The sequence below is a fragment of the Chlamydomonas reinhardtii genome, chromosome 2, assembly GCF_000002595.2.
Source record: "Chlamydomonas reinhardtii strain CC-503 cw92 mt+ chromosome 2, whole genome shotgun sequence".
Classification (NCBI taxonomy): domain Eukaryota; kingdom Viridiplantae; phylum Chlorophyta; class Chlorophyceae; order Chlamydomonadales; family Chlamydomonadaceae; genus Chlamydomonas; species Chlamydomonas reinhardtii.
Genome location: NC_057005.1, coordinates 4304058 through 4325515, shown reverse-complemented (window position 1 = coordinate 4325515; position 21458 = coordinate 4304058). Strand labels below are relative to the sequence as shown.

At 64.1% G+C, this 21458-nt stretch overlaps 2 protein-coding genes across 2 annotated transcripts; one reads left to right on the top strand and one right to left on the bottom strand.

The window, feature by feature from the left end:
- Positions 1 to 13: 13 nt before the first annotated feature.
- On the bottom strand, positions 14 to 2189 carry CHLRE_02g099150v5 (uncharacterized protein). The gene is made up of 2 exons (XM_001699974.2): positions 1367 to 2189; positions 14 to 934 (listed from the first exon to the last, which is right to left on the bottom strand). The coding sequence occupies exons 1-2, from the start codon at positions 2045 to 2047 to the stop codon at positions 704 to 706; spliced, it is 912 nt and encodes a 303-aa protein (XP_001700026.1). The 5' UTR covers positions 2048 to 2189; the 3' UTR covers positions 14 to 703.
- A 100-nt stretch (positions 2190 to 2289) lies between these two features.
- CHLRE_02g099100v5 (uncharacterized protein) lies at positions 2290 to 19004 on the top strand. Its single transcript, XM_043059681.1, has 25 exons — positions 2290 to 3489; positions 3738 to 3872; positions 4085 to 4527; positions 4707 to 4797; positions 5017 to 5053; positions 5223 to 5569; positions 5811 to 6782; positions 6976 to 7114; positions 7270 to 7546; positions 7821 to 7893; positions 8203 to 8274; positions 8554 to 8695; positions 11254 to 11333; positions 11639 to 11758; positions 12045 to 12074; positions 12449 to 12569; positions 12940 to 13493; positions 13769 to 13908; positions 14648 to 14779; positions 15335 to 15539; positions 16237 to 16333; positions 16721 to 16881; positions 17612 to 17755; positions 18149 to 18295; positions 18496 to 19004. Exons 1-25 carry the CDS (start codon positions 2524 to 2526, stop codon positions 18574 to 18576), a joined length of 5706 nt encoding a protein of 1901 aa, XP_042927315.1. The 5' UTR covers positions 2290 to 2523; the 3' UTR covers positions 18577 to 19004.
- Positions 19005 to 21458: the final 2454 nt, after the last annotated feature.

Here is a 21458-nt window from a genome sequence, read left to right as displayed (position 1 = left end):
CGGACTTCCTGCCGTAGTCTTTATGTTACACAGCACCAGCACTGCGCGCATTTTAAGCCACTGTCGGAATCCCCTGACCCCGTTGTCGCACTCAGAATCTTCTCTCGTGTCCCGCTTGATTGCCTCAAAATGTTCCTGAATCATCAACCCCTAGCTCCGCACAATCAGCGGTCGAAATCTATACGCCAGTTCGGTCCATGCGGCCCAACCACAAACGGTCAAGTCACCCAACCTCCCATGTGTCAAGCTGCGTCAGGTCAAGACTCTTCCGCCGGCACATTATGATAGTCAGGACTCCACTAGTAAGGATTGACTCCTCCACAGACACCAGGAGGCCACACAATTGATGCATGGCTGCTTAGCCCCACGCGACGCCTAACCTACGGTATGTGACGTTTGCGTAAGTCAACCGCCCGCCCGTGCCGCCCGCCCTTGCTACCTACAACCCAATACCCCACGCCAATACCCTCTGGCCAGCGCCGGCACAATGTGAACTCCGTCTGCTGTGCACCATGTTAACCACCAGCAGCTCCACCGCCACACCTCCCGCGCAACCACAGCTCTCTCCCGCTTCGCCCGTCCCCTAGCCCCGGTTCACTCATACGTGGGAACGAATCCCCCTCCCCCGCGCGTTAGCTGCCGCTTCTGCCAGCTCCACCTCCGCCCCCGCTCCGCCGGCTGCTGCTCGCGCCCAGCGCACTCCTTACAACAGGTCCTCCTCCTCGTCGTCGCCACCGCCGCCGCCGCCCGACCCCACGCCCAGCGCGTCCTCCTCGATCTTCTTCTTCGCCTCGCGCAGGATCTTGACCTTCCACGCGTCCAGCCGCGTAATGGCATCGAACTCGGCCAGCACGGTGGCGAAGCGGCTCTCGTCCTGCTCCCGCCGCGCCTCCACCAGCCCCTCCAGCAGCGTGCACTCGCGCGAGCCGTCAAACTGCGGCACAGGAGGTGTTGGCGGTGTTGCAGGCGGCGCGCAGGGGGCGTGTCAGGGTTATAGGTTGAGGAGTGCACGGGCTGTCGTGTTGGGGATGGTGTATGACGACAAGGCATGGGGGCGTAATACGGTACCCCGGGCATTTGGCGCAGCAGCGCGACATCATATTGCACGAGAACGAGCGCATGCGCATGCGCTGTGACTCCCATTATCCCGCGACACCATGCCACGTGCCGGCATGCCAGTGCGCCCAATGACCCGATGCGCCCGCCATGCCGCTGACCCCTGGTTCACCCAGCCGGACCAACCCGGGGGCCCGCATCCCGGCGCCCGCATCGCGGCCCGACTACCCAGGAGCAGCATCTGGACCACCCGATGCGGTCCTCGGGCAACGCCGTGCCCGGCCCAGGCTGCACAGGCCCAGCCACGCACCTGCAGGTCGATGCTGCGGTACTTGTCCAGCTTGGTCGCAACGTCGTCTGGGCGCATGTACACCAGGCAGCAAATACCCGCCTGCAGCAGGTAGCCACGAGCGCTGTACTTGAGCAGGTTGTTCTCCACGGCGCGGCGGGCCGCGTCCTCGAACAGCTCCACGGCCTTGGAGTAGCGCCCCATCTCCGCGCTGAACTCCGCTATCTTGAGCTTGCACTTGGTGGCCTCCGAGTTTGACCCCTCTGTCTCAAACAGGTCCGCCGCCTCCGCATAGAACTGAATGGCCTCCTCCTTCTGCCCCGCCTTCTCGTTCTGCTCGGCGATCTCCTTCAGCTGACGAGCGGCCATGTTGAGCCGGCCCATATCCGTGTAGATGGACACGGCCTGCTTGAGCAGGTTTTGGGCGCGGACGCTGTCATTCTTGCCCGTTGCCTTAGCTGCCTCCACCAGCGCCCCAGCGGCCTCATGCTTGCTGTCCATCTTCACATAGCACTGCGCCAGCTTCTCATACATGTCCGAGCACTCCGGCCACATCTTAGCTAGCTTGTAGTTGTTTGCGGCCTTCTCCAGCAGCTCAGCGGCCTCCTCGTGCTTGTTGCCGAAGAAACCCCCAAGCAGCGACTTGAGCTTCTTCTCTGCCTGCTTCCTATAGTCATCGGCCTTTGCGGCATAGTCACTCATTTTGTCGCAAGCTTGTCAAAAGCTGTCGTGGAGGAAGCGGTGATGGAAGAGGAAAGAAGACTCGTTGGTCAACGAAGGCGCCAGTAGGCAAGGCGGTCAAGTAATAGTAGTACTGCTGTGCAAAGTTGTAGCTGGCAACGTCATGAGTGCCAAGCGGAAGGGCGGTTGCACCGCGTGATGGGGTATGAACCAGGGGCCCCAAACCGATATCCGGAGTCCTTTGCTCAAGCTTCAGTGCCGTTCTTTGGCAAGCTTTACAGTACTTTGTCTAGGAACTATCTGCGTCTTAGCTTGAGCCTGCCCGCGTCAACCACAGCGTAGCTGTCGCGTCAGTGCACCTGCCCTGCTTAATACGAGCGCGTTTTGGTCTCTTCCACCACGTCACAGACATTCTACAGTCTTAATTATGGCTAAATAGCCCTCAGACGTCGACCCCATCACAACCATTGCAGCTGAAACAAGCATCGGAAGGCGAAATGGCAGCGCCACCGCCACGTCCAAACCGCGACGCAGGGCCCCCGGCGCTGCGTCAGCCCGCATCAAGACCGCGGGCGACATCAGCAGGCGAACTGCTTGACGATGCGATTCCGCGGCCGTCGTGTCAACCGGCGCCCCGGCCAACCCCTCCTCCGGCGCCCCGGCCAACCCCTCCTCCGCTGCCTCCCTTCCTGGGCCGCCCTGTGCGTACCACCCGCGCGGAACCAAGCCGCGATGCCCCTAAGGAAGGCATCAGCGGTGGCACCAGCTCTGCACAGCAGCCACCAGTGCATAGCAAAGCACGCCAGGGCAGTGGCGGCGGCGGCAGCGGCGCAGCGTCCGTGTATGCCGTCTCGCCCAGCGCTCGGCTATGCGCGACGCGCCTGCGAGACAACGCCTGCACCTGGGGCGACGCCGCGCACTGCTCAGTCACGATTACCTCTGCCTCCATCGCCGCGCCGGGTGCAGCGGCTGCGCCTACCGCCTCGCACGGCGGCGCTTACCCACCACCTCCCAGCACCGCCGTTGCCGCCGCCGCCGCCACAACTGCCGCGTCCTTTCCTTCATCATCGGCCGCGGCCACCTCCCAATTTACCTGGGCTGCGCTATCTTTCGGCGAGCGTCACGGCGCCGGCATCACCACCTCGGGCCAGCTGCTGGCCTGGGGCATGAATAATCGCGGCCAAGTCGGCTGGGGTGAGGACCGAGCCCACAGCAGCCGCAAGATAGGAGGTGCCTGTGCTGACGCCAGCACAGCCGCCACCGTGACGACGACAGGCTCCGGTGCCGGCGCCGGTGCCGGCGCCAGCATGGGTCCTGCGGGCCTGCAGGGTGTGGCAGAGCCGGGCGTGCCACGGCCGGTGTTCCTGGCGCCGTCGGTGACTGTGCAGGCGGTGGCGTGCGGCGGCGAGCACACGCTGGCCCTCACGAGCGTGGGCGTCCTGGCCTGGGGATGCAACCGCCTGGTAAGCGCATGGAGCGTGGATTGCTCGCAATAGTCCCATGCGAGGTTAGAAGACGTGAGAGGAGTGCGGACACGTGCTGTAGACGGCGCAAGCACGTCTTGTGCGCAGTGTGTGCTGCAGAAAGCTGCCAAATTGTAAGATGTGTCACGTGTCAGGCCGTGCACTCCCGTACATGCGTTACGGCCCGCTGATAACAACCCACGTGCCTCTCTCGCGCCTCCTCGCTTCGGCGCTGCCCCTACGTGCAGAACCAGTGCGGCCTGGGCGCGGGCGCACCCGCAACTGCATGGCGGCCGGAGCCGGTGCCAGCGCTGCTGGGGCTGCCGGTGTGCCAGCTGGCGGCCGGGCGGGAGCACTCGCTGGCGCTCACGCAGCAAAGTCAGGTGGGCGCAGTGGTGGAGTAGGGAGGCGGGAAGCGGGCGGCGAGGCATGGCTGAAGGCTGGAATGGCCCCGGCCCATTGGGCGCTACTGGAATGCTGTGAGCCACGAGGGAACGCGCCTGTACACACGGCAGGTCCTGCTTAACCGATGGGTCACATCACATGCTGTCACACCGCACCACACATGGAACCGTGTGCCCCATGCGCTCCGCAGGTGTTCTCCTGGGGCGGCGGCGGCTCGGGCCAGCTGGGCCTGGGTGACCGCCGCTCGCGCGCCGTCCCCACCTGCCTGGAGGGTTTGTGGGCGCTGCCCGTGGTCGCCATCGCCGCCGGTGCCGTCCACTCGGCCGCCGTCACCGCCAGCGGCCACGCCTTCGTCTGGGGCAGCAACCACTACGGCCAGCTGGGGCTGCTGCCCGAGCCTTGGCTGGAGCCCACAGCCGCAGCAGCGGGCGGGGGCGCAGGCGGCAGCAGTGGCCAGCAGGGCCGCGGCATGGGCGGCGGCGCAGGGCCGAGCAGAGGCGCAAGCGGCCTTGGGGCGGGTGGGGCAAGCCCGCCCAGCACCCCGCCACGTGCCGGCGGCCGGCCGCTGCAGTTGCAGCTGCAGTTCAGCCCGGGCAGCCCGCGCTCGCCGGGCGCCCGCCGCGCTGCTATGAGGTGCGGATTTGCGGGAACGGCGTGGTTGCGCGCCGCTGTGCTCCAGCCTCCAGGGTAGCATGCCGCAGCCTTGGGTGCATAGACCTTGCAGTACTGGTGGTGATATCCTGTTGCTGTGGGAGGCCGCCACAACGCGGACCCAGATCGACGGGGGAATGCCCTTGTGCGTGTGCCCGCAGGCGTGCCAACGGCGGCGCGGGCAGGCGCGGATGCGACTCCGCGGGGCTGCTGGCAATGGTGGAGATGGGCATTCCGCGCCGGCACGCCCGGGTGGGTGGATGGTTTTTGGGGGTTGTGTCACCAGCGGATGGAAATGGTGCAGTGGGACTGGGCAACCGACCAAACGGCAGACGAGACGACGGGCCCTTCTACTCCTTAGCTTGGTGCGGCCACGTAGTCGCCGCGTGCCAGCATGAGTTGTGACAGGTGTGGCCGTATATCAAGTCCCGTGCTGAGCCGCCTCGTGCCGGCCATATCCTGTGCCTGCAGATTGCCCTGGAGGAGACGGGCAACGCCGGCGTGGAAGGTAGGGCAGGGGGTTTCACCTCTAAAGCTCTTGGCCTCGCATGTGCACGGCATCAGCATCTCCTGCACTCACCTCCACCCACATCCATCTGCAACTCCACCCGCATCGCCTCAGCCTCGCCCGTATGCGTAAGCCTCACACGCGCACCCCTGCCTGCCCCGCTCTGCAGTCGCGACAGAGTGGCTGTTCTCCGCGGACCGCTCCGCCATCCTGAACGCGCCCTCTGATGACGAAGACGATGAGACCTTTCACAGTTCCCGCAGCGCCCACCACCTCCCCTCCTCCGCTGCCGCTGCTGCTGCTGCCGCTGCTGCTGCCGCACGAACGCCTGCTGTGGCTGCGCGCGCTGCCCTCAGCCGCCACGCCGCGCGCGCCTCTGGCGAGGACGACAGAGCGGCTCAGAGGCTGGGTTTGGGCGGCGGCCGGCGGGGCGAGGAGGCCGCGGAGGAGCGGCACGAGAGCGCCTGGTGTGAGGATGAGCTGGCGGTGCTGGAGCCACGCCGCGTGCCGCTCAAGGTGGGGGATTCAAGGGGGCAAGAGCAGGCGGGGCTATGGATGTTAAGTCGCATGGTCGGTGTGGCTTGTGGCATGCATGTGCAGCGCCGTGGGGGCACTGGCCAGGGGCCGGGGAGCCTGGATGATGAGCAATGATCAGTCGCAAGCGGGTGCTTCCACGCTTTTCACTCACAAACCGCTCCTCCGCTTTCTTCCGCTCCTCCGCTCTCCTCTTCCCGCCCGACCCCGGCCCCACGCACAGGGTGTGCGGCAGCTGGCGGCGGGCGCCCGCCACACGGTGGCGCTCACCGACGACGGCGTGTATGTCTGGGGCGAGGGCGGCGCTGGAGCGCTGGGTCTGGGTGATGATGAGGATCGCGACATGCCCTGCCGCCTGCCCATGTTCACGTCAGCGGCCCACGTCAGCCCCGCTGCCGCTGGTGCTGGTGCTCCTGCCGCGGTGGCAGCGGCCGCTGTGGCGGCTGGCGGCAGCGGTGGCTGGGCGGCGGGAGGGGAGGTGGTGAAGACGGGGATGGGGCTGGTCGGCGGAGTGCACCAGACGGCGGTTGCGGCGGGTGGCGTGCGCTCTCGGCTGGCACGCGCGGCATGCAGCGGCGGTGGTGCCAGCGCTTCTTCTTCGGTGTCGGCGGCGGCGCCCGCCATTCTCCGTGTCGCAGCTGGCGCGCGCCACTCATTGTTCCTTGCCACGGACGGGGCGGTGTATTGGTGTGGAAGCATGCCGCCCGTGGCCCCTGCTACAGCAGCTGCTGCCGGCGCTACAGCCTTCGGAGGCCGGGAGACGACGGCTGCCGCCGCCGCAGCAGCAGCAGCCGGCGCTGCTGCTATTGGAACAATGGCAGGCGGCTTGCGCGCAGCTGCTGCATCACCAGGTGCAGGTGCTGCCCCTGCAGCAGCGGGCACGGTGCCGCTGCCTGGCCTCACCTCGCCCGGGTCAGCGCCGTGCCCAGCGGCCCCGCCCGCCGGCGCTCTAGCTAGCGGCGGCGACCGCAGGGCCGCGGTGTGGGTGTCTTGGGTGCCACGCCTGCTGGACCTGCCGCGCCCCCGCACCGCGTCTCTGGGCGCGGCTTCCGCCGCCGGTGGCGGCGGCGGCGGCGGCGGTAGCAGCCGCGAGGGTGGTGCTGGCCGGGCAGCGACGGCGCCTGTGGTGTTTGACGTGGTCGCGGGCGGCGGTACCAGCGGCCTATTGTACTGCAGCCCGCACGAGCTGCCGCAGGTGTGTACGGCGTGTCCCTGAACAGTCGTGGGTGGCGTAGTTTCAGGCACGTTTGGTGGTCCCGGCGTGGTTCTGCCGTACACGTCCTTTGCGTTGCGGCTTGGGTACCGGTACCTTCACATCGCCCGTGACTTGATGCCCAAGATCTGCAATTCCCACCGCGCCTACGCCAACCACCGCAACCACCATACAGATGGCTGCCGCCGCTGCCGCCCTGCCCGGCCCCGCGCTGCTGAACCGCCTGCGCACGTCCATCGAGTGCGCGGCGCAGGCTCGCGCGGCGGGTGTGGACCTGGCCACGCTGTCCGCCTGCCTCAAGGCCGTTACGGCAGGTGAGCGGCATGTCAGGGTCGTGCGGTGGGCTCGAGAGTGAAGGCCTGACGGGGCGCTGCATGGCATGATGGGCGTCGCCGCCTGACCAATGGCAGTGCCTAACTCTGTGTGTGCACGGTGTTACGTGATGCACGCATGCTGCATGCATCTACAGGCGTTCAGATGGTCCTGAGCAGCCCGGCAGCCATAACGGCGGCGTTCAGCCGCTGCTGCCGCACACCCGGCGGCGCCAGTGTGGCTGCCGCGCTGCGTTTGTCCGCCGCCGGCAGCAGCAACAGCCCGCTGAGCGGTGTTGGCAGCGGCGGCGACGGCAGTAGCACGTCCGGCAGTAGCAACTGGAGCAGCAGTAGCAGTAGCGGCTCGGCGATGGGGCTTGACGCGCAGCTGCTTGATGACGTGCTCACCAGCGTGCGGCAGCTGTTTGCTGCTAGGTAAACTGCCGCGACAAATCCCGTGCCGGGGCGCAACTGTGTTTGGGCTTAGGGTGGCAGGATACGGTTTTCGCGGTGCTGCGATGCTCGTGCATGGAGCGGGCTTTTTGTTGCAACAGCGGTGTTTGTTGCCCTAGCATCCCTCCTGCCAGTTCATCCACCTCAATGGCCGCCTGCGACACGTGCCCTAGTCCCATGTCCTCACACACCCAGACACACATGCCCGCACTCCCCTACAGTTGGTATTGGATACAACGACCCTCCCTCCTCACAGGCCGGGCGATGATGCCAACGTGGCCTCTACAGTGGCCGAGTTGCACCGCTTCTCGGTCGTCACCGCGCTCCAGGTGGGGGGCTAGAAGTTTGGGGGGGGGATTGCATGCAGTTTTTGCAGGGTTTACGGGTTTGCTGCGGGTGCTACGGTTGATGGCTGCTCCCAACAGACCCCGAGCCCAGCAGTGTATGCGACCGCCGGTGACGCTGATCCTCCCACCACGCCTACGCCTCAACCTTCCATCTACGGTAGTGGCCCTCCAACATGAGTTATACGCGCGCCCTGACATGAACGTGATACATACGGACACGTGTGTCGAACCTTTCCCCTTGTGCTTTCCTCACACGCACCTATGTTCACCGCTGCCGCATCGTGCTTGCAGCGTGCGGCCACGGAATTGGTGGACGACCTGGCGGCACACGCCAGGCAGCTGGGCACGCCCGAGAGAGCGCAGGTAAGCTGGGGTTGGGAAGCTGCTGGGGAGCTGCTGGGGGAGCTGCTGGGGAGCTGCTGGGGAGCTGCTGGGGAGCTGCTGGGGAGCTGCTGGGGAGCTGCTGGCAATCCTACCCTCCACTACCATACTTTGAGATGCAGGGCGGTCGGGGTCGGGGGCGTGGCGTGGGGACACGCTGCGAGGCTCCCACGGCTGAACGTCGGGTGTGCTCGCTGGTGAGCACTTCTTACACGACGTCATGTGCTAAGAACAGATGTCCACACGGATCCGCGTGTGTAGGTGCTGCTGGCGGCGCTGCAGCACCCAATGCTCGCAGAGCCGTCCTGCGCGCGACAGCTGGTGCCCAAGCTGGTGTCCACGGTTATGGCGGCGCCGGCCGTAACGCGCACATGGCTGGTGCGCTGGTGGGCCGAATACCCAGGTGAGCAGAGGGCTGCCGAGGGCAGACGTGTGAACCTCTAGGCTGCGGGCTCCCAAGCACGCAAGGCTGGGGCTGGGGCTGGGGCTTGCTGGGGCTTGCTGGGGCTTGCTGGGGCTTGCTGGGGCTTGCTGGGGCTTGCTGGGGCTGGGGCTTGCTGGGGCTGGGGCTTGCTGGGGCTGGGGCTGGGCTTGCTGGGGCTTGCTGGGGCTGGGGCAAGGCTGGGGCTGGGGCTGGGGCTGGGGCTTGCTCTGTCAGTCAATGTGCTCGGCGCAGGCTCCGAACCTCGATCAGTAGCAAGTGATACCCGTGAGGCAGCCTTTCCCTAATCCTGGCTACCGTACGGTAGTGACCACAGCGGCCAAGGCAGCTGCGTCCGCCGCATGCAGAAGAGTGGCTTGGGCTGTGCACGTTAGTGGTCATGCCTGCCAGCCATGTACACTGGCGTTGTGGCCACCGAGTCCAAAAGCAGCAGATGCGCAAGCTGTGCACAGGAGCTCAAAGTGTGCAGCCAGGGGGAGCGGCCACGCGCACACCTGAGCGGCAGTGTGCGCCAGGGGCAGGAGTTGACGCGCGGTGCAAAAGGGTTTGCGGGGGAGTTACGGGAATCGAACCCGTGACCTCTCGCACCCGAAGCGAGAATCATACCACTAGACCAAACTCCCTCCCCACACATGGTCATTAGGAAAGCGGTCGCAAACACCACACAGAACACGCATAGTGGTGCTGGGGGCCGCAGCGGGCACTGGGGGGCGCGGCGGGGCGTGTGATGGGACAGGGTTCAAGGCAGGTTGGCGAGGTCCCGTAGGGTGCAGCTGATGCCCAGACCCTCAAACAGACGGCAAACAGTTTGCAGTGGCAGAGCAGAAGTGCATGGCGCGGCGGGGCAAGGGGGCGGTCCAGGGAGCGCAGGCAAGGGCCGGGCAATGCTGGGCGGAGCGGCCAGAGCCTCAGGCAGGGCAGGGATGCGTCTTGAGGCTTCACAGGCAAGGAGTTCCCTGCGACTAAGTCGGCAGAGCAGTGCATAATCACAAGGATGAATCATACTCGCTACTGGCAACTTGGGTTGCGCAGCCCTGCCCCAGGAGCTGGCCACACGGCTCCGACAATGGCATTTCGCTGACATTTCTCGATCGCGCACCGTGAACCGTGCTGCTTTTCCGGTCTCGTCAAGCTCTTTGCGCTCAATGTGTGAAATTATATGCACGGCAGGCGTGTGCAGCGCGAATACAGGAACTGAGGCTGCGGGTGTGTTCGGGCGGTGCGCAAGTCCAAAAGGACGGGGGAGTTGCGGGAATTGAACCCACGACCTCTCGCATGCTAGAGAGATCCCTAAGCGAGAATCATACCACTAGACCAAACTCCCTTCGGAAGCGTGGCCGATTCAAGAGCCACACGTTTGGCATCCAGAGACGGCCACGCCGGTGTTGCCGGCGCGTGGCGGGGTCCTGTGAACCACCAGAACACGCGGGGAAGTGCTGTGGAGACGCCGGGCGTGTCACTTGTCTGCGTGCAGCTGTGTGAGGTTGCGTCGGTGGTTAGTCCCATCACATTAAACCTGCAGGTGCGACGTGCCGCAAGCGGGAGGGGTTAGAGTCTGGTGCAAAAGACAGTGTGGGGAGTTACGGGAATCGAACCCGTGACCTCTCGCACCCGAAGCGAGAATCATACCACTAGACCAAACTCCCTCCCCACAAATGACCATCAAAAGAGAGGTCACAATTGCCACACAGAACACGCACAGTGGTGCTGGGGGCCGCAGCGGGCACCTGGGGGGCGCGGCGGGGCAAGGGGGCAGTCCAGGGAGCGCAGGCAAGGGCCGGGTAACGCTGGGCAACGCGGAGCGGGCCTCGGGCAGGGCAGGGACGCGTCCAGGGGCTCGCATCTGCTCGCATTGGCAAAAACGTCCCTCCAACTGGGTTATTTCAGCGGTGCAAAATCAAATATTCATGAATCGATACTGGAAAGTCGGACCCTGTTAGCGCGGCCCTGCCCCTGAAACTAGCGCATCGCTTTCATGTTCACATGTCGTGACAAACCTTAGTCGCCGGCTCGCGCCCAAGTACGTTTCTGGTTCCACCAGGGTCTATGAGATTGTTATACGTGTATAGCTGTGTGCAGATGGAAGGGCTTGCAGCGGGCAGCGAGGCCGGGCGCGTTGGCAGCGCTGCATGCGGTAGTGCGTTGGGGCACGGCTCCCATGTCGAACGGATGGGGAGTTGCGAAACTGAACCACGACATCTCGCAACTCAGGCGGCAGTCAGCGGTCCCTAAGCGAGAATCACACCGCTAGCCACCCTGAACCACCACTAGCGGGGAAGGGCGGGGAAGGGCAGGGAGGAACTGGGGCAAACGTCTGGGCTAGGCTAGACCGGCTGGACGCACGGTAAGCACGTGTTGGATTTAGTCCCTCTGCTGAGCTGGGCCTGAACGTGCTATGCGCCCTACGTGTAACACTCAGACACTATTACATCGGCCTTCTTACCTGGCAGTCAGCACGCTGCTGTCCCCTGCTGAGCGAGCTTGCCCCCTCCCCACCCAACCCATCCCGCGGCCTCCAGGCCCCCTGCTGGAGACCCGTGTGGTGGCCCCGCTGCAGGACTACCTCACACGCGAGCTGGGCGCAACCAAGAAGCTGACGGTGCGTCTGACCGGCTGGAGGGCCACTTGAGACCCATTTTTGGTCCTTTTGACCTTTCACTACATACTTTGACTCTTTACTACATGTTACACTTAGTAACGATGTGTACGCACAGCTGGGACTGGGAAAGCATGCTGCCGTGCTCGGGCGAGCAGCACCCGCAGGCTGTGTGCCTTTGTCGCCCTTGTGCCCTGTGCCCCGCCGTACTTGATGCCGCATGCTCAGTGCCGCATGCTTGGTTCCGCATGGCGCCCACGTGTGCCGGCGCAAAAGCCTGTTTGCTCGTGCTCTGCATTGCGTTGCAGACGAGTGTGATGAACACCATCAAGGTGCTGTCCAAGGTGGAGGAGGCGGCCGGGCTCAGCCGCAGCCTGCCGCCCGAGGCCTTCTACAACTCGCTCATCTCAGACAAGATGGACGTGCAGGTAGGTGCCGAGCTGTGTGCGCGGTATGCGTCGCCGCGGGGCGTAGCTACGATGGATGGGGATGCGCGGGGTCGAAGGCTGGGAGCAAAGGCCGTGGTGCATGGTGTGCGGAGCCGCGGCGTTCAGACTGGATGTGCGGCACACTCAATGTGCGGGCCGGGGTTGAGGGTGAGAGCGGGCACGACATGCTCGCTGCGATTGGACTGGCCTCTCTCCCCGTACCGCCAGTAGAAGTACACCTGCTACGGTATGCGATGCGAGTGTGTTTGCGCGCCTCCCTCCACAGGACCACTACACGGCGTGGCGGCAGGCGCAGGTGTGTGTCAGGGGCCGCATCCGGCCTGTCGGAGGCCTGTACCCTAGAGGCTTGCACACGCAACAAGGCGTGTGCAAGGGCGGGCATTGGTTGCGCAGGCCCACTGAGGCTTGGGACTTAGGATAGGCGGAGGCAAACTCATGGACACCGTACACGACACACAAGGGCGAGGCGAGGCGGGAAGGCTTGCTTCCTCGAATGGCTGTGCGCGCCGCAAGGGCTTGCGCAACGAATACGCTACGTCGCGACCTGCTCGTTGCCCCCATTGTTGATAATGCAGCGGACACCTCTGCCTGTGCTCCGCTAGTTTGGCTTAGTTTTTTGGTTAGTTTGGGCTGGTATTGATTACCCCCCCCCCCGCCTCCACGCCTCAGGAGCTGACGCACGGCCGCGACCCGCCCGCCGACGCGCCCTTCAGCTTCTGCTCCTACCCCTTCCTCCTGAACGCCCGCGCAAAGGCGCACCTGCTGGCGCTGGAGGCGCGCTTCATCATGGGTGGGTGCGGGCGCGGGTGCGGGGCTGTGGGTGTGGGTTTGATTGTGAATGCCGATGCGGGCGCGGTCGTGGGCACTGGTGCGGGTGTAAGAGTGGGCACCGATACCGGTGCGGGCACGGGTGCAGGTGCGGACGCGGTTGTGGCCGGGTTCGGTGCTCATGCTGATGCTAGGTTGCACGCCTCAATAGCAGTACCGTAATCATCAGCGCACACTCGGGCGCTGCGAGACCGAATTGCTCGCCGGTTGATGCAGAGAGTGCGCATGCGCCTGTGAACTAGCAGCGTTCAGTGCCACCGCCGCCTAAGACGACCTGGGCCTTCGCGTCCTGACGCATACCGTATCGCCATTGCTCACCCTACCGCACACAGAGCAAAGTGTGGCGCATGCGCGCATGGAGGTGCAGTTGTACGGCGGCGGCGGCGCGGCGCGGCGCCGCGCTGAGGAGGGCCCAGTGCTGCAGGGCCACGGCAAGGGTGACGTTGGCACGCCGGGTCAAGGCCGTGTCAGCGGCTCTGGGGCGGCAGGAGGCGCAGCGGGCAGCAACACCAGCAATAGCCGCACACCGAGCGCCGGCCGTGGTTATTTGTGGCAGCGGCAGCGCTCGGATCGTGCGGCCGGCTCGGGAGGCAGCAGCCCGGAGTCGGCCACAGGCGGCAGTAGCATCGGCGGCGGCGGCGGTGGAGGCGGCGGCAGTAGCAGGCGTGCTTCGCGCAGCGACGCTGCGGCGTCACGTGCCGGCAGCCCCAGCAGCAGTGGCAGTAGCACAGGCGGCAGTGGCGGCAGCAGCAGCAGGGTTGGCAGCTCGCTGCGGAACCTGTTTGGGCTGTGGCGGAACAGGGCGGGACGGCCCGCCACGGCTAGCAGCAGCGGCAGCAGCGCCGGCGACTCGCACGGTCGTGGTGGCGGCGGGTCCAGCCATGAGGTGAGCCCGGGCTGCTGCTACGGCCACAGGGCATACGCTAGCAGGCCTCATGGGCAGCTTGCCTCGCAACTCGCTTCTCTCAGATTATTGTCCATGCCAGGAGCAATGCAGCTAGGCATGCCGCTCGCAGCCCGAACTCGTTGGCCCTTTCCGTATGCTGCCATTCCCGTTGCTCGCCATCCCCGTATCACCTCTCCATCCGTCCCGTTCCCTTGTCTCGTATGCCTCACCCGCCTCACCGCCTCACCAACCCCTGCTGCTACTGCCGCCCGCAGCTGCCGCCCCCCTCCCGCTGCAGTGTGCCGGGCGTGCACAGCGACATGTGCATTGTGCGGGTGCGGCGCAGCCACTTGGTGGAGGACGCGCTGGAGGAGGTGGGCCGGCAGACGCGGAGCGACCTGCTCAAGCCGCTCAGGTGCGGGACGGTGAAGCGCGCGTGCAGCGTGTGTGTGCGTGTGTGCGGGGTTGTTAGTTGTGGGAGTACACCGTGTGCTGGCTTGTGTTTGTTTTCAGGGAGAAAGGCTAATGTAGAAGGGATGTAGGCTACTGAGCTGCATGGCGGCGCCAAGGGCCATGCTGCCCACAGCCACACTGCTGCCGGCGAAACGAGGGTCTGTAGGAGTTGCCCGGCGGCGGTAACGCGTCGCATGTTTCGATCCCCAGACGCGATAGCGTCGTTGATACACGCCGCTGCGCAGCTCGCCGTTTGGCAAGGGCGCGTTGAAGTGTCTTGAATGAAACCACGTGCTGCATTCCCAGCTGCCGGCAGGTCCTGCCGCCGCGGCGTGCTGCGCTGCGGCGGGCGCCGTGCCTCGCGCTTGCGCAGTCCACACGTGTGTCTGTGCTCGTATGTAAATGTGGGGGTTGGGTGTGAGCTTGGCGCAAACGTAGGATGCTGTGGCAGCCTGTGAGTGTGGCGTAATATGGAAACTCAGCTGCGGCCAGACGCGGGGACCGAACGGCTTTTTACGCGCAGCTGCCACCCTCATCCACAGCACGAGTGACAACGCACCCAGTCCCGCTGTATGCCCACACACCCGTCCTATCCGGTTATCCCCCCCCCCATCTTCAACCCCTGAAAGTAATACCGCTCCAATGGCTGTGTAACCCGCTTTACCCACGTGGCCCTCCCCTCACCCCACGCTCCTCGCCAGGGTTCACTTCATCGGCGAGGAGGGCATTGACGCGGGCGGCGTGAAGAAGGAGTTCTTCGCGCTGCTCATGGAGCGGCTGCTGGACCCCGGGTACGGCCTCATGGCATACGACCCAGCCAGCCGTACCTACTGGTGAGGGGGAAGGGGGGTGGCTGGGTGGCGGAAAGGGGACGGACGGGGGACTGGGAGGAGAGTGGGAGAGGAGGGAGAAAAGGTAATGGGGGAGAGGGAGGGGCGAGGAAGGATAAGTTAGCGGGGGAGGAGAGGTGCAAGGAAAGGAGAGGAGAGAGGGGAGGAGAGAGGGCGGGGGAAGAAGGGGCGTGGGAGCAGAGAGGACTGGGGAGGATGGAGATGACACGGGTGGACGGCAGCGGGGAAAGGGCGTGGGAGAGGCCCCTCCGCAAGCGTTGCTGCTTGTGTGCGATGCTCCTGCGACGATACCTCTGTGTCCCCACTTGGATTGTACCAGCACAAAGACACTCCCAGCCGCGCCCCTAGCCCTAACTCAGCTCCCTCCTTGGCAGCTGCAGTACAGTCCCCCTCCCTTTGTATCCCCCCCCCGGTTTGGGTTCAGTCTAGCTTGGGCTGTCAATTACATGCATCCCCCTCCCTCCTCGCTCTTTTGCACTGGGTTGGTTTAGTTTGTGCTGGTATCTACAACACTCCCTCCTACCCCTCCTCCCCCAGGTTCAACGCCTCCTCTCTGGAGCCCGCCTCCTCCTACTTCCTGCTGGGGCTGGTGCTGGGGCTGGCCGTGTACAACCGCGTGCTGCTGGCCTTCCCCGCGCCGCTGCTGCTGTACCAGCGGCTGAGGGGCGGCCGGGAGCTGGGGCTGCGCGACCTGGAGGGCTGGCAGCCGGAGCTGGCCAAGGGGCTGAGGCACATACTGGAGGTGAGGGAAGGGGAGGAGGAGGAGGAGGAGGAGGAGGAGGAGGAGGAGGAGGAGGAGGAGAGGGGGGTTAAGTCTGGATCAATCCCATAAGGAAACGGAAGCGCTGCGAGGAGAAGCTGCAGCCGGGGGAGAGGGGGGGAGGAGGAGCGCGGAGAGGAGGAGAGCGGGAGAGGGGGAGGAGGGGAGGGGGAGGAGGAGAAGGGGGGGAGAGGGAGAGGAGGGGGAGAGGGGTGGGAGGGGGAGAGGGGTGGGAGGGGGGTCTTGGACACCGAATCCCAGCTGCGAAGGCTGGCGCGGTGGGAAATTTTGCATGAGCGGGGGTGGGTGGTGGCGGGCGAGGCGCAGCTCACGTGCCGAGGCGAGCAGGGTGAGGGTCAGGCATGACTGGACAGTACCCCAATACTGCAGTCAATCTTGGACACTGTATTACCTCGCATAACTCTTGTTTGGGCCCTGGCGCACCGCCTCGCGCGCCGCACACACCTACGCACGCCCCCGCCCCCATCCCATAAGTATTTTTTGCCCACTTGCAATAAGACATTCATTGCCGGCGCCACTCGCCCTGCTGCTCCACGACGCCTCGGCCTCCATCCCATAAGCATTATCGCTTGCAAGCAATGCCCCTGCCTGTGCTCCGCTCTTTATTGCTTGGTTTGGTTAAGTTTGGGCTAGTATTTACAACCCGCCCCCCCTGCAGTACGACGGCCCGGAGCCGCTGGCTGATGTGTTCGGCCTGACGTTCAGTGTGGACGTGGAGCGCTTCGGAGCCATTGAGACCGTGCCACTCAAGCCAGGTGAGGAGGGGATGGGAGGGAAGGGGAGGGGAGGGCAGGGCCGCGGCATGATTGGTAAACGGATAGAGTGAGGGCGAATGGTGAGTAGTGTAATGGCAGGCTGTACTGTGACCGCACACTGGCGGCGCGTGCTCGTCCTGCTCCCCCGATCTGCCCGAGCATGGCGTGCGTGCGCTTTGCACTTGACACAAGCTGTAGGTGTGCTTGCACGGAGGCAGCGCTTGAGGGCGGCGCCGCACTGGGTTGCTCGTGCTCACTTGCGAACACACACACACACACACACACACACACACACATGCACATGGATACGCATCTCCACCCGCCGCCCCACGCCGCCACCCCTTCCCACCACCCCTTGCCGCCACCCCTTCCCACCCACCCACCCAGGCGGTGACCAGCTGCTGGTGACGGAGGCCAATCGGGCCGAGTACGTGTCGCTGCTGGCGGCCTGGCACATGGAGCGCGCCACCGCGGAGCAGTACGAGTCGTTCGCGGCGGGGTTCCGGGTGCTGTGCGAGGGGCCCGCCATGTCCCTCTTCAACGCGCAGGTGGGTGGCGGGGAGGCGGCCCTGCGGGGGGTGCTAGAAAGGCGCAAGGAGAGAGAGCGCGTGTGTGTGTGTGTGTGTGTGTGTGTGTGTGTGTGTGTGTGTGTGTTAAAAAACGAAACGAAAGCCCGCCCAGACGACGCCGGAGTTACTTACCGATACCCACCATTTTACCGAGCGTCGCGTGACTGTCGTGACCCAGGTAGTCATACTTACCCGCGATAAGCCTGGAACCCCACGGGCGACCATTCGGCCTGACCCCGCGATGCACCTGTATGCGTCCATGCTCCGCACCCGGGGCGCGCTAAACAACGTTTACCCAGCACGCCTAATTCCCGGATTCCCGCCCGCTGGTCGTAGTCGAGCTCACCTATAGGCAAAAGTGGAAGCGTGTGTGTGTGTGTGTGTGTGTGTGTGTGTGTGTGTGTGTGTGTGTGTGTGTGTGTGCATTTGGGCTTGGAGTCATCCACGTGGTGAAGACCCGGGTCCTTCCACTTGTATGCTGTCCTCCTGCACTGCATGTCGACGGCGGAAAGGCTAACCCGCGTGTCCTCAGCTGAATTACTCGTACACATACCTCCGCACGCACACGTGCACGTTGCCTCCCACCCTTGACACTGCCGCGCACAACCACGCCACGCTATTTCGCACAACCAATCATTAACACAATCTGCCGTCGGGCGCATCCGTTTATCAATTTTTCCCTACCCACCACACCAAACCACAACCGCAGGAGCTGGAGCGGCTGGTGTGCGGCAACCCGCGGCTGGACTTCACCGCACTGAAGGACGCGGCGCGCTACGACGGCGGCTACAGCCGCGGCAGCGCCGCGGTGGGCTGGCTGTGGGACATCGTGCTGAACGAGCTGGGGCCAGAGGTGCGGGGGGTTGTAGATACCAGCCCAAAATATCTAAACAGATCATTGTGATACGTGTGCACATGGTGGACATGGGCGCATACGCCTGGGCGTGCTGGCGATGATGTGGGCGGGTTCGGGGTGTCGTGGGCACGCCACATGCGTTTGAAACGGAGGCCGCACGGCTGCAGAGGCCTGGCTGTAGGTACGGCTCCCGGGCGCTGCCACACCCAAGAGCGACAGCATGCCTGCCTGCGCAGCCCCCTCTGGCTTCCCCATCACCCATCGCCCTCACCTGCGCCTGCTCCCTCCCCCTCACCCTGCCACGCCGCACACACACACACACACACACACACACACACACACACACACACACACACACACACACACACACACGCACACACACACACACAGGAGCAGCGCGCCTTCCTGAAATTCTTCACTGGCAGCGACCGCTCCCCACTGGGCGGCTTGGGCAGCCTGCGCCCCGTCATCCAGCGCGACGGCCCAGACTCCCACAAGCTGCCCACCGCACACACCTGCTTCAATACCTTGCTCCTGGTGAGCTCGTGTCTGCACGGCGTGCCGTGCTCACCTAGTCATCTCTGTTTAGCATCTCATGTAACCTGCAAACTGCAACACCCACCGGTGGTGGTCACACACCTTCGAGCCATTCCCTGGCCTCTCAAGGTGCCAATTAGCTCATTTGGGCTCACGCTGGGTTCCTTTGTCCCCTCCTCCACTTCCATTTCCCCTGCCAGCCCGAATACTCCTCGCGCGCCAAGCTGCTGCGGCTGCTGCGCCTGGCCATCAACAACTCGGAGGGCTTCGGGCTGCAGTAGCTGCCCGAGCTGGCAGGAGGAGGCGAGTAGCAGGGGGGAATTGCATGTAGAGAAACGCCGAGCAGGGTGGTGTTGAAATGCAGTTCATGGAGCGGGGGATGAAGGCTTAGGGCGGTGAAGGACACAAGCGCGTGGGGAGGTACAGGGTGATGGGGAGGCAGCATGCACTCGCATGCATATCAGCGGCATGTATACGCAGGGGAGCATATGCGCGTGCAGCCGTGCAGGATGGCTACTTGTTGTCTGGATACATGAATGGCAGGGGTGCGGTGTTGAATTGTCCCTGCTGCTACCCGAAGCATGCACAGCATTGGCGGTCATACCAATACGAACGTTCACTCACATATACGGACCAAAGCGGATGGGTGAACATGCCCTGCACTACGTATGTATTGAGGCCAGTCAGGCCACTGTAATACACCCACCTATTGTCCGTACCGGAGTCATAGCTGAATATAATTCCGTGACGCGCTATTGCATTAACTTTACAAGAGGGGCACGCACGAGGGGCGCGCTATTGCATTTACAAGAGGGAACTGCTGACCTTCCAGGCCACTTTCCTGACCACCACACCTATCACACCGATCATGTGCAGTGTATCCCCAACCGTAGCAACGCATTCACCAATTCAGTTGCAAAGGCGTGGCGTGGGTGGGGCTTCAGGGGCGGCGGCGGTGGCTGGCAGCGGGGGAAGGAAACGCGCCGCCATGAACATGGCCTTCTTGTCACCGAAAGCCAGCTTGCCCCGCTGGGCCCTGCGCCGGTTGGCCTCCGCCAGCAGCAGCTGCAGCAGCTCCTCCACCTCCTGGGCGCCCGCTGCCGCCACCCGCCAGCCCACCCGCCTGCTCCACCCGACCGCCCTGGGGCCCACTGCGCCCGCCTGCGTGGAATGCGGCCGCACCGCCGCTTGCGCCACCCCCTAGGCTCACCACCTCCGTACAAGCCGCCAGCCCCCGCCCCTGCTCGGCTCGGCCCACTTCCGTATCCGCTGCCGCCCCTGAAGCTGGTCATACTTTGGTTCTCCTGGGTTGTGCAGGTAATCGTTGCGCGCTGGCAAACCCCGAGCTTCCCCAGCATCACCCAGCTAGCTAGCTGGGCGGCGGGGAGTGCACGGCACCCCTGCCCAAGCCACTGCCTTCAGTTGTAAACAAAACACTGCAGCCCGCCTAACTCGACCCCCATGAGAGTTTGGGCCAGCGCCAGCTACTGAACCCAGATGAAAGTCTTGTCGTGGTGAGTTCATGCATTGTGTACCAGTCCCCAGCTAGCCCACAAGGCCCCCGCCCTTTCCCCGCGTGTTTCGGTGCTTCCCAGGACCCCGCCACGCGCCGGCGCGGCCCAGCACCACCGTGGCCGTCTCCGGACCTGTAATGTGTGGCGCTCCTGATCGCCACGCTTCCGAAGGGAGTTTGGTCTAGTGGTATGATTCTCGCTTAGGGTAGACGCTAGCATGCGAGAGGTCGTGGGTTCAATTCCCGCAACTCCCCTTTTTTTGGACCTGCGCACCGCCCGAACACACCTGCAGCCTCGGTTCCCGCTACAAGCTGTATTCGCGCTGCACACGTCTGCCGTGCATGTGATTTGACATATCGAGCGCATAATGCCTGGCGAGACCGGAAAAGCAGCAGTGTTTATCGGGCGCGACCAGAAATGTCACGCGAAATGTCGTTGTCGGAGCCGTGTGGCCAGCTCCTGGGGCAGGGCTGCGCTACCCAAGTTGCCAGTAGCGAGTATGATTAGTCCTTGTGATTATGCACTGCTCTGCCGACTTAGTCGCAGGGAACTCCTTGCCTGTGAAGCCTCAAGATGCATCCCTGCCCTCTGCCCAGCATTGCCCGGCCCTTGCCTGCGCTCTCTGGACTGCCCCTTGCCCGGCCGCGCCCCCCATGTGCCCGCCACAGCCCCCAGCACCAGTGCGCGTGTTCTGTGTGGTGTTTGCGAGCGCTTCATGTGTGCCCATGTGTGGGGAGGGAGTTTGGTCTAGTGGTATGATTCTCGCTTCGGGTGCGAGAGGTCACGGGTTCGATTCCCGTAACTCCCCCGAAAAGCCTTTTGGACCGCGCGTCAACCCATGCCCCTGGAGCACACCCTGAGCGCCCTGTTTGAAGGCACGAGCTATGGCGGCCACGACCGCACCATGGACAAAACGCTAAAAAGCAAGTGGAGAAATGCCAAGACTTGGTTTGACAAAGCCCTGATCGATCCGATGGTGGCACTGCAAACATCTTTCCTGGCACGAGCTGCGGGGGTTCGCAAGCCCACCTACAGGCTGCTTTGTGCTGAGTTTGCCGCACAACCCATGCATTTGCACTGGGCGTACATGGTGTTTGGTTTCTGGAATCGTATTATCAAGCAAGACAAATCGCTAGCGCACGTGTTTTTGGAAGATGCCGTAGCGACGGCAGCTGCAGGAGGTTTCGAAGGCATGTGCTGGGTGAGCAAGGTTTACCGAGTCTGCAAAAAGCTTGGCTACGACTGGTGTACAGAGGGCCCGCAGGGCACAGACGCACTTTGTGAATGGCTACTGCGCACGGGGCTGCCGATTGGTAGTTTGCTGGGCAACTTCGCCAACATGCTTATGGGTGAATGGAAGGCAGAGAGCATATGCGCTGACCCTCGGGCTTTCCCTGAAAGCGGAGGGCACCGTAATACTGCCGGTGGGCCGGGAGTTAAGATGTGCCGCTATACGCAGTGGATGGGCGTCCCGCAGTTGGATGCTGCAGTTAAGCAAGGCATTTTACCGCACATGAAGGAGTATGTTACGCACAAGCACCTAATGGCGCTGATACGGTTCAGGCTAGGATGTTGGGATATCGAGGTTAATCGCCCCGTGGCGGGGGGCCGGTACCGTCCGCGCAACGAAAGGGTGTGCAGGCTGTGTC